The following is a 15,971-nucleotide window of genomic DNA, read 5'->3' on the forward strand; positions in this document are numbered from 1 at the left end:
GTGGAATCCCTCTGTAATCTATGAATGTCTGTGTTTTTTGTACATTCACCTGTCTAACCTTTGACACGGATAAGAACTAGTTTAAAACTACAAGCACCTGCTGGACTATTTACGACAATCTTCGTCGAGCAGTACGTGCAAGTCACGATCTAAGTCTTAGTGACCTCAGTTATACTATGACCTCTGGCACCGCTCACGTGAGTTGTCCTTATCACTGGACAGATGTTCAACTCACCGTCAGTGACCTTCTGTAAAAAATATCACGATGTGCAGTTATTCTAAACCTCAAAATTAGAAAATAAACGTACACTGCTCGTACATGAGGTTTCCTGGCGATTTAACGGCGCTAAATTGAATTGCAACCAAACGTGCTGCGTCACGTATCGTATTAACCGCAACTCTCCATGTTGTAACCTATAATCGTAATGTTATTTCAAAGCGCCTACAGAAAATGATTAACAGTACGTTTTAAGTCGTCAAATGAGATGTTTCAATCAGGTTTGGTTATTGTGAGTGAGTGAGTGAGTATGGTTTTACGCCGCTTTTAGCAATATTCCAGCAATATCACGGCTTCACACATTGTACCAATGTCAGGAATCGAACCCGGATTTTCGGCGTGACGAGCGAACGCTTTAACCACTAGGCTACCCTACCGCCCCTTGGTTATTGTGATTTGAAACCTGTGACTGACCAATCACAATCGAATATTTTACAAATTCCTGGAAAAAACAGGGATTAATTGCGTTTTATAAACTTTGCTTTTATTAACAACAAATGTTATGCAGACTGATATTCTATATTTGTTGCTTTCTACAAGTGCGTTGCTCACCTTCAGATCATGACATCGTCTTCACGTACAACTTCAACCACTCGACAACAACACAATTAAAATGAAATTGCCTTTATTAACCAGTCATATCACGGCGTGTCAGCTTAATGTGGGAGGAAAGCCCGAAGGGATGCAAGTCTTAGTCGTTTACCACTTCGGTGAAACCCACGAGCACGGGTATGGTGCTGACAAACCTAGAAACATAATCGGGGCGAACCGGGATTCGAACCCACGACCATAGGTTTCTGGCGTGTCCAAGGGACACAACTCTGCACAGCGAATCGCGGCGCCTTAGACGACTGGGCCACCCGTGCGCCCGATACAATTAAAGAGAATAGTGGGATCCTGAAGACGGAGAAGACGAAATGTATTCCCAGGGCATTCAGTGTTGTACGTGCTCAGTACCATATACCCCCGTGTTTGCCTTGCCTGTGCATGTGTTTGTGACGGGTGCCACCGGTAGGGCAGGATATGCTCAACTTTTCGCGACCACCTGGTATCATCACTATTAGATAGGAATTCATAAATAACTGCTCACGGTATAGTCGGAATCGTACAATCGACTCTGTTTTTGATTTCTTATGAATATGGAAAGGGGTTTGTCGCTTTTATCCAAACAATGCTAAAAACAAAGCAGAAATACTACAATCAGTGATTTAGTTTTACATTGACTTGATCTATTTAAAGAATATAGACACAGATAACCTACTTAAATTATTGTTGATCAAATACATGACATGAAGCCATATATAGCTCACGTGACATTTTAGGAATGTTTGCGACACTAGATGTCAAATTGTGTAACAATACGATCCAAAAGGTCATAAATATACATGCACAACACGTAACTTTTGCAGTCGAAATACAAATAAAATGCTTAAATACACGTCGATGATAATCCAGCTATACGACAGCGGTCTGTAAATAAACGAGTCTGGACCAGACAATCCAGTGATTGACCTGACCACCTGATCCCGTAAGTCGCCTCTTACGACAAGCATAGTCGCCTTTTACGGCAAGAATGGGTTGCTGAAGACCTATTCTACCCTGGATCTTCACGGGTGCCCAGCTTGGAGAAAACGCTGTATAGAACACTCAGTCCAGGCAAGCCTCGGATTATAGAAACTCATTTTATACTAAGAAACCCTATGGGGTTTCCAGGTTAGAATTGGTCCCCAGTAACTTCGTATGCTGGGCGATGGAGGAGACTAAATGGTTCGTTATCATAATCGACAGGGTTGATCGTTGCTAATGTCGATCACTGGATTGTTCGGTCCTGACTCGATCATTTACAGACCTTCAAATAGCTTGGGTATTGATGAGTGCGGCATAAAGCACGATCAAACAAAAATCCAAGTAAATTTCAGATCTGAATTGATCAATAAACCAAATTATATATTTAAAAAACCTTAGCCTTAACTCTTAGACTGCTGAATTAAATTTGAATGCACCAAGTGTTGAGTAAACTCTTCGTAATGAAACAATCAAAGACATACCTCCATGAAGCTGAATTTCAATTATGAATGAGTGGGTTGGGTTTTTGCGTGGCTTTGATAAATTTTCCACAAATATCACTGCATGGGACACCAGAAATGGGCTTCATGCCTTGTACCCATGTGGAGAATCGAACCAGGGTCTTCTTACGAGCCAATGCTTTAACCACTAGACCACCAAGCCACCCCTTAAATTATTAGGTGAAGTGGAATTGGGTTTAACGTCGCGTCCAAGATTATTGCGCTTATATAGCGACGTGCATGTACGTGTATGTGTGTGTGTGGCTGCTTGTACTAGTCCGGACTGATGCCGATTTATAGTGCTAGCACACTGAGATACTATGCCGCAGTTTAACATGGATACCCCACTCAGACACAGTAAACTAACTCCGAGCCGACCAGTCCTTGTTTTAGCCCCTTAATGCCGAGCGCCAGACAGGGTAACAACAAGTACCATCTTTTAACGTCTTTTGGTATGACGTGGCCGGGATCGAACCCCGGACCTTCCGCTCGCCGGGCGGACGCTCTACCACAAGACCACGGAGGCGGTCGCTTTAATTATGAAGGAACTACTTCTCAACTGGAGCAGGAGACCCTGCTGTGATGGTCTTGGCAATGTGTTTGTAACTTGTCTAACCCTGCCCCACTCAGCAATAATCCATAATCCAGCTGTGACTGGGGCCTGTTATAATCCTGTCTGGGCGATACAATCCAGTGGTCGATATTGTGAGCAGCGATCCACTCCACCTGGATACACACAATCAACCATGACAGGGAGACTGGACACACGATCCATTTGATGTTGGTGAGGTGAGGTGAAGTGGGGTTAACTTCGCATTCAAGATTATTGCACTTACATAGGGACATGAGCATGGATGTACCATTTTAACATCCATACACACTAAGACACAGTATACCAACGCCAAGCCAACCGGTCCATATTTTTATCCCCTTAATGCCAAGCTCCAGGCAGGGTTACAACAAGTAACATCTTTTAAAGTCTTTTGGCACAATGCACCTAGGGAAGGAACCATCGACCTTCCGTCTCCCTGGTCTTATTCAAGGGAGGCAGTCTTGGGATTGTAATGTGTTGTATGATTACTGTATGTAGACCTGAGAAAAGCGCCAGTCACAGTCAGGTGAATGTTGGCAGCAAAGAGAAGCAGGATGTGTGACTGAGCAGAACAAGCTGGACTCTTGAGGGTGAGGGTGGGCATGTGTTGGACCCCTCTGAATCGGTTATAAAATATGTGGTGTGTCTTAGGCAAGTGAATTTATTCGAAGGTACCTCTGTTCATGGTTGCCAGGGATGATGCTAAACAGCCTGTATGGATTGGACACACTCCTAAGGGAGCTGAGAACACATGGAAAACACTTGGAATGCACACTGATCTGTTGACCAGGGCCCACTTGCACAAAGCGATCTCAGCACTAAGATAATCTTAACTCCCATACTTTACATAGGCTTACAATAGTCTTAGCGCTAAGATCGTTTTGTGCATGTGGGCCCAGGGTCTAATGGGTTGGTTTTATCCCACTTTCATATATGTAGAAATATAAGCGATAAAACCCTTTTATAATCATAAGAAATCGCTGCTCAAAGTGAGTCCATTGATGATACGAGGTGGTTGCGAAAAGATAAGCGTATCCTGCAACCACTGGAAGCAATGTCCCGGCAAGGGGCCACCCAGGGATCACCGATACATAACAACAAGGTAACATTTGTGTCTCACTTTAATACGACAGACAGACATACAGTGCTTACAAGGATAGATGAGTGAGGCAAAAACAGTTCATACAAAAAGTCCTAGACAAGTTCAGAAGCTGTGATGGATGATGAGAGTAACAATCTGAACATACTTGTCAACCGTGCTACAGCCAGAGGCCCCTATCAACACCTACAGATGAGATAAGGATATAGTTTTTACCTCAACACTGACAACCTTCTGACCCTTCTTGCTGGACCCAGCATGAGAGTATGTTAGGATATGGTTCCTAAACCTTCTTGCTGGGCTCAGTGTCTGTGTGTTGGGATACCATGGCGCCTAGAATTGTCTCCTCAGAGGATAAGAATTGGTCTTTTTGAGTGAACTACAAGGCTACTCTGTCCATCTGGCATTGAAACAATTGGTACAAATCATTATTAAAATACTTCCTATGCAACTGTTAATCTGAAGGTAGGTATAACTAATTTAGTCTACTCGAGTTGATACTGAGCATGACAGTAAATAATATGACATATTGGTACAGCATTTGCAACACCATCTACTACAGTAACCTAAATGTTGTTGAGCATCAGTGAGTTGGGTGTCACACCTCTCGTTAGTGATAATTTCTGCAATTAGATGCCAGATATGGGCTTCACATATAGAACCCTTGAAGAAATCGAAAGTGGTCGTCACTACTCCTCTACTCCCAGAGTAAATAGTTTCTTTACAAAAAGTATTTTAAAAATTGAAACAAAACACAAATATCTAAGGGTTGACAAGCATGCAAGATGAACTGTACAGTTATTGTTTTTCAACATCATCAAGCAACACCTTTGTGATAGACGAAACACTGACACTATATATTGTATCAAAAACACTTTCTATAAGATTATGTATAGAACATTAATGTAAACTTACAATAAGAACCATTTGTCTAAAAATTTGTTAACCTATGCTTTTACGCGTAATGTTCTTTGATTGTCAGACAAACTGTTGTTTACAAATAAGCCACACTATATAAAATACTGTTTCTTATTTGGCAAGATTCCAAGGTTGGCTACTTTGAGATATCTCTACTTTTACAAGAATGGTATGCTGCCTCAATTTTGTACAGAACAATTTCAAACAAAATAGAAAAATAGCACTCTTGAGAAACTGTGATTTTAGATGATTTCAAGAACTGACAGTATTGCCCGGGAAATGTTCTCATGGAAATGTCTCAAAGTAACCAGATATTTGGGGAAATATTTCTCTTCCATGGCAGTGTGCTGCTAACATGTTGCATAATTGTCCTCAACACAATATTCAAAGAATGTTCACCGTGTTAGTACGGTTATGGTGAAGGTGTCACATTTTGGTTCAATACTTGTTCCCATGTCAAATTGTCCATTTTCAAATTGCATGATGAGACATCAATACACACTGCTACAACTTCTGCTGATACACACTAGCGTGCTGGTCTGAGAAAGCCTGCATACATTTGTACACATTTGCACTAAAAGATCCTCACTACCAACCCATATGTACACATCGAGATCAAATATAGAAAGAAACTCAATCTATAATTATGTTCCTTGTACCATTCAAACCAATTGCTCACTCGAGGAAATCCTCATCTTTCAATTCCTGGTTTGAGTAAAATTTATGCAATAATTTATTATTTTTTAATCATCTCGTTCAGAAAATACATGTAAAGATTCAGTTGTCCTGTAAATTCATTAAAAATCACATAGACTTGCCATATTGAAAGTTCAATGGTCGGTAAGGAATAGACTTTCAGAACTCAAAGTTACCAAACATTGTTTTTCAAGCCTCATCTTTCAGAATTATAGCTTAAAGGCTTAATGAACTGATACTGACTCACCAACATGTATAGAACATCTTACCAGACATTTCATTGAAACATCACCTAGGTTCTAACATCCTTACTTGGGCCATTACAGAATAGTTAGTTGGTCCTTGATCGAATGCTCATGTGGGTAGAGTAAGCTCCCTTTGTTTAACAAATGGCGGCCCCCCATCTCAAGGTATGCAACATAAGACTTGGTCAATCTGAACTACCCTGAAAAGACCCAGGTTATGAATATACACAGTTAGTACAGGAGCACTGAATATACACTTTCATACATAACAATCCATACATATATGAACGTTACTTACAAAAATTGAAATGGATAACTTCTCTAGGCATCCTATCCCACAAAAAGCTGGTTTTGCATCAAGCTGTGTTGAAATTCAATTTGAAACATAAAAACCCACTTAAAAATATCTGCCACCATACACAACCTCCTCCCATTCATATAGATTTTGTGAATTCTGATCGGAAGGCCAGCTAATTAACGGGAAACAGAAAACTGGTAAAGAAAACCCAAATTCAACAAACTGGCTTTAGTGCATAGTTAAAAGGTTGCAGTAACGACTAGAATAAGCTTATATGAAATGCGCTGTAGAAAAGCTCTGCAGCCCATTAAAGACATGTTTAGTACATAGAAACGCTGGTTCTATCATGTGGTTCTTTAACTCATTAACAATATGCTTAAACACCTCAATGAAATGAGTGTCCCAAAACATTGATTGCCCCTTCAACCAAGATGAAAGTATACTGGCTTGATAATGGAAACATGATGATGTAGGATGACCTGTGATTGTGAGAAAGGTCCCGTATCCATAGTAACCATGACTGATGCACAAACAAATACCTTTATATGTATACAAACAAGTGATTGGTGGTGATAATTAAAGCTGTCACTCCGAATCTCGTCTCCTAAAACAATCAAACTTGTTCATCTTTCCCCAACATCTCCAAAATAAGTTTGCAACTTAATATATACAACAAATCAACAAAATAGTGATAAAAGTCTTTTTGGAACAGATTTAATAATTCTTGCTTACAGACGTCAATTTGAACATTTTTGAACAAGTTTGATAGTTGCCATGGTATTAAAAATACACACATAGACTACTGTCTGATGAAATATGGCATGTTTATTTTATTCCACAAACCCTTTTTTTGCACCAAGCAATTTATTATGCATAATGAGTGCTGGCAGGTGAAATCTGCTGTATAAAATGTCTTAAAGCTACAAATTCAAAAGATAAAGCATGCAATAATAATCTCACAAATTGACAATATATAAAATTGCAGAAATGTGTTGTATAAGGCTGGTAAAGCATAAGTCCAGGCTAAACCATTGAGCAGCCTGCTTCGTATTGACTAGATCCCATGACCAACACACTAAGCACTGTCAGTAATGAGCAGTGTCGATTATTAACAATAGAAACAAAACAACCAATAAAGCAAACTTATCAAAACATTGTTGAGCATTGAAATTTGATTGTGAGCTAGCAAACTTATGAACAGGCTACAAATGAACTAAACTATGAACACTTTTGAAAACAAGACAAAATGCAAATATATATTAACAAAATGAAATATCCTAGTGATCATTCATAAGAGAGTAACCCTTTTCAGCATGCCTGTGCCAATGAATACCTGGTAAATAGCTTCAATCATACAAGATTTACAAATAGTCATACAATAGTGAAGTTTATTGGTAAAAAATTATTTAAAATAGAAAACTGGCAATGCCACATGTTATCATGAAAATAAATCCAATTAACTGTACTTTTGTTCCCATTATGGTGATGTAGTGCATCAAGCACTGATAAACAGTAGTTGGTCCTTGTTAATGTTGCAAATACCCATTACATACAATGCAAGATATGATCTCTTTCATGGCATGATACAGCAGACCTATCTACTTTCATGGCATGATACAGCAGACCTATCTAGTCAACTGCTTGACTAGTACTGTAAGAGTTATCTCCCTTACGCCTTGGTATCTTAATGTCTGCCTGCACCTAAGCATTGTCGATAGAAAATTGTATTTTATATGGATAGTTGACAGGCTCCTAATCAAAGAGAGTTGAAGACTTCAATCATGGGATTTTCTGTGTTTCACAGCTGTTCCCGTTCGTCATTGTCTTGTCCAGATTGTAACAAATCTTGCATAGAAGAGCATCACCTCTTGATCTGAACACAGTTTTCACGCACAGAAAAATAATTACACAATATTTACACGATCTAAAACAATACATAAACCTTTTGAATTCTGAATCATTGGCCTTGTTTAAATATCAATGACAAGAACGTCATGAGAACATTGTTGCTATTTTGGACTAGCATACAATATAATATCAGTAGTTTTTGGTGTAATATCACTAGAAATTCCCACAGAAAAAAATAATCAAATATTTTGTAAAAAGAAAATCATTTGAAGACTGTGAACACTGATAGTATTTCAAAGTAGCATTGAAATATATTGAGACTTGTTTATAGGATGATAGCATGTTAAACATCATTGACGTAACTTCTGAAAAACCCTTCACAGGATTTGAAAGTCATGATCTACTGGTTAAAGAAGGACAATGCACCATAGCCTGGTGTCCACTTCCTGTCAAAGTCTGATGTAGCATGTCTGTTTCTTAGGGTGACTATTGAATGTTAGCTCCATATCAAACTTGAGTTAGCAGACAAAGTGGTGTTCAAATGACGTGGAATAAACTGGCTAATATGTTCAGCCAGCTGAGTCCCCCTTTACCAGTGATCATAGCAATGTTGTGTTTTACAAATCAGTCCCAATGTATCCCTATTGACCACCAAATGACTACAGCACCAACATATGTACCAAGTTTCATGTACAGTAACAACAGTACTAGAATATACACGCGGCGGTGGCGGCGGCCATTGTCGCTCCATCGTCTAGCTGGCGGCTGTCACAACCAGCAGATTGTTTTCTTGGCCCTCAGCGTCTGCCTTGGTTGGCTGAAACAGATAATTCAAATATAAGAGTCAGTTTACAATGTACCAATGGCATGAAGATTTCACAAAGTCTCCATAGAAGGTTGAGTCTGCAGATGTGGTGACCTATGAGAGAACCTTGACTGCCCAATCTATATGGAAGATGGGTTCTTGAGCAAATCAGATGTTCACTTTCTAAAACGTTTCTGCTGCATTTGTTACTGATCATATCGATTACTTTCTATGGAGGGGTGACAGATCTTCACACAGAGTGGCTTCTCAGTGTATATGATTGGAGTTTAATGATACATCAAAGGGAACATACCCAGTCAGTGAAAACCTTAGACACATAACTCTGCAGCAGTTGGGCTTAAGGCCATATCAAACAGGATCTAAGTTAAATCAGGACACGTAGCTTAGGAGACGAATTTAATTCAAATTGACAGCATCACACCACTTTGATGAAACAAACATGTGTATGATGCTGACATGCAAGGAGGTGAGGTGAAATTTGGTTTAGCGTCGCGTCCAAGATTATTGCACTTATATAGCGACGTGCATGCACTCTGGCATAACCAATTAACACGGGTATGGCGATGACAAACATCACATTTTTAGGGAGAATCTGAAAGTCATATCTATGAGCAGCAGATTCTGGCACACTAAGGGAAGCAACTCTGCTTACCAAGTTCTTGTTGATCTGCCACTGGTCATCCACCAGGAACTTGTACAAATACTCTCCTGTCGGCAGGTCCAGTGAGCCTATGAACAAGTCGTCCCTGAAAGGAGAGGTCGTTTTGACATTAACTTCTAAATTCATCCCCAAATATTTTCTGGTTTGTCATTACCTACTTACAAATAATGTATAAAACAGTCTCTGTAAGAAGTTGGAGGCTACACACTTTCCATGTAACATGTTTTATTTTGGATTAAACTTTCTCAGTAAATTACAAATTCTTGTACTTTTGGGGGACTCGAACCCACACTTCTCAGAATAAGGCACTCAGCTGCCAGCACTAAAAAGTCAGCGACCTGACCCACTCAGCCACACTTTCACATAGCTATGCATCTGTCAGGGTACGATGACACGTCACCGAGTCTGACCACCCGGGCCACTTAGTCACCTCTTACGGTAAGCATGTTACTGTGTTACTGGCGACCGATCTAACCTGGAATCCCCACAGGTGCATGTGCACTCAGTTTTGTAACATTATGAAATGAAGGCAAGTGCAGGTCTTCAACAAAATCAAGTTTCAATAATAACCCATCTACCCCGATCAGAAATTGCTTGTCTGGTGTTGGCAAATCAACATATTTCTCAGGGAAATAGTATGGTATAATGGTGTTTTTAGCTACATACCAGCAATATCACAGCTGGGGACACCAGATACAGGCTTCACACATTGTACCCATGTGAGGAATGGAACCCGGGCCTTAGGCGTGATGAGCAAACACTTTAACCACTCGTCTACCCCCACCACTCCCAGGACTCTTAGGGGGAAGGGTAGACAGGCTTGTATTTGCAAGTATGAATTTGGACCACAGTCAGCAATGTTCCAGCAATGGTAGACAACCGAACACATGGATTGTTTGACACCCTGAACCGAGGTGTGGACGCCTGGTCTGCCGTGTGATGTAGGAACCACAAGGCTACCTACAGGACATGGCAGTGTTTGGTGTTTTCATGCACAAAACTCCACTGAAATGGGATCTCACCGTTTCTCAAGAGCAACCTGTTCCTTCCAGTCATTGAAGCTTCCAGACACCAAGACCGAGCTTCCGCCATTCTCCCACTTGAACTCTATCGCCACCTTCAAGCCATTGTCCTGGATTATAATACACCCTGTCAGTCTTTGTACACATCTTCAACATGAACCACCAGTCTAGCCATATTCAACGCTTGGGAATTAATCTTTAATGCTTACATATGTTTAAGAGAGATTATGCGGCTCGATATTTCTGAATAATACTAAGAGTGGCTGTGCTCCATTTTCAGTCCACCTCTAGACAAATATTTATTATTTCGTGTGTCTAGTGCCATGTGTGAATCTGTGACATTATCTCTAGGTTATTTAAGTGATCATTCACTGCCAGATTGATGCACACCACCAAAGTACAGTTAGCAGATAGCCAAAGTTATTTGAATGACTTGCTAGAACTGCCAAGTTTACATAGTCCCCTTTTATTCTGATTATTACCATATTCCAAACATAATTTACAAATTATCCCTGATTTTATCCCTATGTCAACTCACAGCACTTGGTGCCGATGTCTCTCCACTCTGTCCCTCGGTTTTCTCGCTGTCCGCGGCGGCTCCAGGCTCTGCTGGTGTTTCTGACGCTGCTGCCGATGTGTCCACTGCAGCAGGGGCCTCAGGAGCAGCAGGCTCCTCCACTGGGGGCGGCGGTGCTGGGGTCTCCTCCGCTGGTGGGGGAGGTGGGGGTAGGGCATCCTCTGCTGGGGGCTCCGGGGCCGGTTCTGGTGCCGGTTCTGGAGCGGGTTCTGGAGCCGCTGGTTCTGGTGCAGGTTCTGGAGTTGCTGGTTCTGGTGCTGGGGGCTCTGGCTCAGCTGGCTTTTCAACAGGGGGATCTGGAGGCGGCTCGGGTAAGCTCTCCGCTGCTGGTTTTTCAGGCTCAGCTGCAGGTGGCGGTGATGATTCTACAACTGGGGCAGTTTCTGCTTTGGATTCCTCCTGAACTATTGCAGGAGGCTCTTCGGATTTGGGCTCTTCGGATTTGGGCTCTTCCTTTGGTGCCTCCGGTTCACTTGGAGCTGGTGCTGCCTCTGTTTTGGTTTCTGTGGCTGCCGTATCGTTTGGCTGTTCAGCTTTTACTTCATTATTTGCCGTTGTCCCTCCATCCGCCTGAAACCAAGACAGAGTATATGTCAGGTGCTGCTAACAGTGTCACTTTATGGAAGAAAGTCGGTATGTACAACAACATTATTCTTGTGTAACAACTACCGAAGCATATAAGTTACTGCACCTATGTATAACAACCACCTCCTTAATACAACTTACTGCAACCCTCTGTATAACACACACACTGACACAGATAGCACACTTACTGTTCCCCCTCCATCCCCTTCAGCTGCTGTGTCTGTTTTTGTGGCGCCATCTTCTGTTGGCTGCGTAGCTGTTTCATCACTAGCTGGTTTGTCTTCTGCCTTCTGATTGGTCTCCTCTGTTGCTTCTTCCTTCTTGTCCTTGTCCTTCTTCTTCTGTCTGCTGCTCTTGTTACCCATGATGCTCTACTGTCTTATATCTGAAACAACGAGGACATTTTACTGACATGTAAAGAGCATCTTCAGGTCTCAGGACACCAGGACCAGACAAACCAGTGATTGATATAATGATCAATGTCCCTTAGCACTGGGGCACAATGGCACATACACAATCGACCGAGTCTGACAACCTGATACCATCACTAGTTTGCCTGGTCCAGGCTCAATTATTTACAGGACAATGGTTGATAATTGTTGACTGCAGAGTTAAACAAGAACTCTTTCATACAGTTCACCAAAACTGAAGATTTGCGTGAAGAAATTGTATGAAGTGTTCATAAAATACTCCAACAGGCCCTATAAGGACAGTCCAGGTTGCCAAACTCCCTTATACCTTGCTGCAAGCATGTAATTAAATTTCAAAATCCAATAAAAAGATATGGTATGAAAAGGGCCATTTTGTACCAACAGGATCTACATAATTTAAGAAAAGAGCAAAACTTGAAAATTAGACTGGTTTTGTCTTATAATACCAAAAATGTACAGGTAGAGAGAGAAATGTGTTGATAAAAAGCTGATTTTAAGGTTGTCAGAAAGCATTTTCCTAATATTGGAACTTGAGCTAGTCTTCGACCTAGACTGATTGATCAGATGCTTGTGCAGACAATACTAACGGTCAGATTTTATCCTGACACTTTTTCACTCATTTTCATCATACTTATGTACATGATCTTGGCAGAAGTCCAACACAGACATGTGACAGAGAGAAAAATGATATACTTAATAAGGCATAAACGTTCTACTATTCAGGGTGTATAATATCAAGCAGCTAGGGTAGCGTTACGGACTCAATCAGAATTAATGTTTTTTCATTTCCATCTCGACTTTGCTCAGCTGTGGCTTGAACCACTGAGTCGGTGTGTGAATCATACCATCGGTATTGTCCTACTTATTACTCTGGTTTAATAAAATAAACTTGTCAATTCAATGTAATTATTTGAATAGGAAACCCCTGATCTCAACGATCCCATATATCAGTGTATAATCAAACCAGTGGTTGATAGCCTGAGCATCAGAATATGATACAATAGGTGGTCACATACTGTAACCACCACATCCTAACACTAGCTGGCAAAAGTTTAAATATACTATTCAAAACAAGTTAAGAACACAGAATTGTTTCATCTGACTATAGTTACATAAAACGGGTGTTCCTTAACTCCTTCTCAGTAGGATGCTATCACAACACCACCCTAGTTTTCCTAGAAGTGCTTGAACCATGTAGATAAGTCTGTACTCAGTGAATTGGCCACATCGAAATGAAATGATCCAATGTTTACAACGCGTATCCTGACTTAATGAGCAGCAATTAAGGACAAAACAGACCATAGTTGTCTATAGATCTGTGTATGAAACAGGCAATCATCCCTGAACATTGACAGACCAAGGTGCCACCACGCCCAGTACTTTCCCCACACATCCTTATAACAATAATGACTGGATATATCAATACATAATTATAAACCATGTTTTGGAAGTATGGTACACCACCCCAGTACCACCGAGCCTCGTACGGTACACCACCCCAGTACCACCGAGCCTCGTACGGTACACCACCCCAGTTCCACCGAGCCTCGTACGGTACACCACCCCAGTACGACCAAGCCTCGTACCGTACACCACCCCAGTACTACCGAGCCTCGTACGGTACACCACCCCAGTACCACCGAGCCTCGTACGGTACACCACCCCAGTACCACCGAGCCTCGTACGGTACACCACCCCAGTACCACCGAGCCTCGTACGGTACACCACCCCAGTACCACCGAGCCTTGTACGGTACACCACCCCAGTACCACCGAGCCTCGTACGGTACACCACCCCAGTACCACCGAGCCTCGTACGGTACACCACCCCAGTACCACCGAGCCTCGTACGGTACACCACCCCAGTTCCACCGAGCCTCATACCGTACACCACCCCAGTACCATGGAGCCTCGTACGGTACACCACCCCAGTTCCACCGAGCCTCATACCGTACACCACCCCAGTACCATTGAGCCTCGTACTGTACACAACCCCAGTACCAATTCTCTACCTGGATCTCCACAGGTGTTGACTAAAAACATGCAAGCTGTGGAGTTGTCAAACCAAGAATCATAATCAAGACAAATCTGGAGTTCTGAAGGATGCACCAATATACGGAATCATGCTGCCTAAGGCCAAAAGTCCACCCCCACACCACACCACACCACTTCAGTAGTATGTAAAACCACACTTCCACAATAGTTTACACCTCCGTTGTGGACTGAGGTTTTCAATATAGCGTAAAGAGTGAAGGAGAGTCATCTTGAGAAGGATACTCTACAAAGAATGGACCTAAATTGTACCACAGAGACTCAAACCTTAATCAGGGAGAAGTCAACAATCTGTGGTCAAGAATATATTCTTGACATAAACAAGATCAAATAAAAATGAATATTATTCCAGGATACTGTCCACAAATAGCACTACCAACATCATATGTCTATGCACAAGTTACAATAGTATCAGCCCTAAGAATGTGCACTATCAGGGCCATATGCACAAATCAATCTTAGTTCCATGTCTCTCAGCAGCCTCTGTTGAAGTATGGGCATCACACAGTTGCAGCACTAAGAACACTTTGTGGAATGGGGCCTAGGATGATAGGTGTCCCAGAGGTACTGGAGCAGTATGTCAACCTCGGACTGTCACATTCCGTTGCAAGATGATAACGCTGCCTCAGAAAGTTGGGATTCACTGCTTAAATAACTGCAAACAACAGCCAGAGTTTTTATATTCAGTGAAGGTCCTTGTTAAACAGTAGCAATAACACCTCTCTAAGATGTTCCTGAAAAGGGCACCTGTATACATTTCACATGTGCAACACAGAGACTAACGAGTCCACAGAGGAATGCTGGGTAATGAGACAATCTCGTTAAAATGTTCGTCACCTGCCCCCAGCATCTGGGAATTGACAGCTCGTGTAATGGCTCTATTCCTGGGACTGGAGCCAAGATTCTGCTATCAATATAAGGAGAAATGACTGCTGAGGATTTAGAATACCAAACCCAGATATGTTGGAGGAGACAATTTGTAACTCTGATTTGAAGAACATGCTATGGGTTAGCGATGGGACGAGTCCAAATTTACTACCCGGGTACGGGCCCCCCTATTACCCGACCCTACCCGGCTACCCACTGTAGGCCTCAGGAGATGTCTCAAAATGGCTGATTGGAACATTTTTACCATAGCCTTGGCAAAACGTATTTAGATACATGTATTAAACAATCTGGTCATGCATACACTGAAGTTGACTTAAGTTATATCTTTATTCAACCATATGAAAAATCAGAAGGAATGGGTGCATAGTCAGAAAGAAAAGCGAACATTAGTGACTTGTAGTGTAACCATAGAGTTCCAGATAATTTTAGTCATTAGAAAATATATCATGTGACTAACCACGGGTCTGGGTAGTCCTGTGGGTACCCAGGTCCTACTCAGTACCCATCCGACCTGGGTACCAGAGTTACCCGTCCCAGCCCTAGTATGGGTGGAAGTAATGTTGACAAGTAAAGCCTCAGTAATGTCTATTCTTACCTATAGAGAAACACTGCTACTGTCAAACATAACATTGAATATAGATAAGGAAATTTAAAATACCCCAAAACCTACTTCATATTCCAACACAGAAACATTAAAGTTATTTTCATGTCATTTGAGAGGGTTAATAAGTGTGCAATTTTTTCCTTTGAAACAAATTCTAGTTTGTCCATGTAAACAGGTATGTACAAGCAAGAGTAATTAAGTAGGGAATTAGCATACCTTCTGCATGCTAGCGTTAACGTCCTGTTGCAGCATGGAATTCCTAGCTATGCACACAGATACTTTAATTT

The 15,971-nt window shown here is 41.6% G+C and overlaps 2 protein-coding genes across 9 annotated transcripts in view; one reads left to right on the forward strand and one right to left on the reverse strand.

Annotated features, from left to right (window-relative positions):
• Positions 1 to 4,043: 4,043 nt before the first annotated feature.
• LOC124116144 (brain acid soluble protein 1-like) overlaps positions 4,044 to 15,971 on the reverse strand; it is an 85,306-nt gene continuing 73,378 nt past the window's right edge. For 7 of the 8 annotated variants that reach the window (XR_006858077.2, XR_006858078.2, XR_006858083.2 and 4 more), the window contains 6 exons: positions 11,899 to 12,095; positions 11,087 to 11,695; positions 10,549 to 10,658; positions 9,518 to 9,611; positions 7,817 to 8,856; positions 4,044 to 7,785 (listed from right to left, as the gene is read on the reverse strand). Coding sequence is in view for 1 of the 8 variants with exons in the window: in XM_046477366.2 (XP_046333322.1) it covers positions 8,794 to 8,856; positions 9,518 to 9,611; positions 10,549 to 10,658; positions 11,087 to 11,695; positions 11,899 to 12,075 (1,053 nt within the window). In the remaining 7 variants the exon portion in view is untranslated. Of the gene's footprint in view, positions 8,857 to 9,517; positions 9,612 to 10,548; positions 10,659 to 11,086; positions 11,696 to 11,898; positions 12,096 to 15,971 lie in introns of all 8 variants that reach the window. The other variant, XM_046477366.2, reaches the window with a different exon arrangement.
• On the forward strand, positions 13,581 to 14,114 carry LOC124116160 (early nodulin-75-like). Its single transcript, XM_046477396.2, has one exon. The coding sequence runs from the start codon at positions 13,581 to 13,583 to the stop codon at positions 14,112 to 14,114; it is 534 nt and encodes a 177-aa protein (XP_046333352.2).

Source organism: Haliotis rufescens, unplaced genomic scaffold (assembly GCF_023055435.1).
Source record: "Haliotis rufescens isolate VD_foot unplaced genomic scaffold, xgHalRufe1.0.p SCAF_3, whole genome shotgun sequence".
Taxonomy (NCBI): domain Eukaryota; kingdom Metazoa; phylum Mollusca; class Gastropoda; order Lepetellida; family Haliotidae; genus Haliotis; species Haliotis rufescens.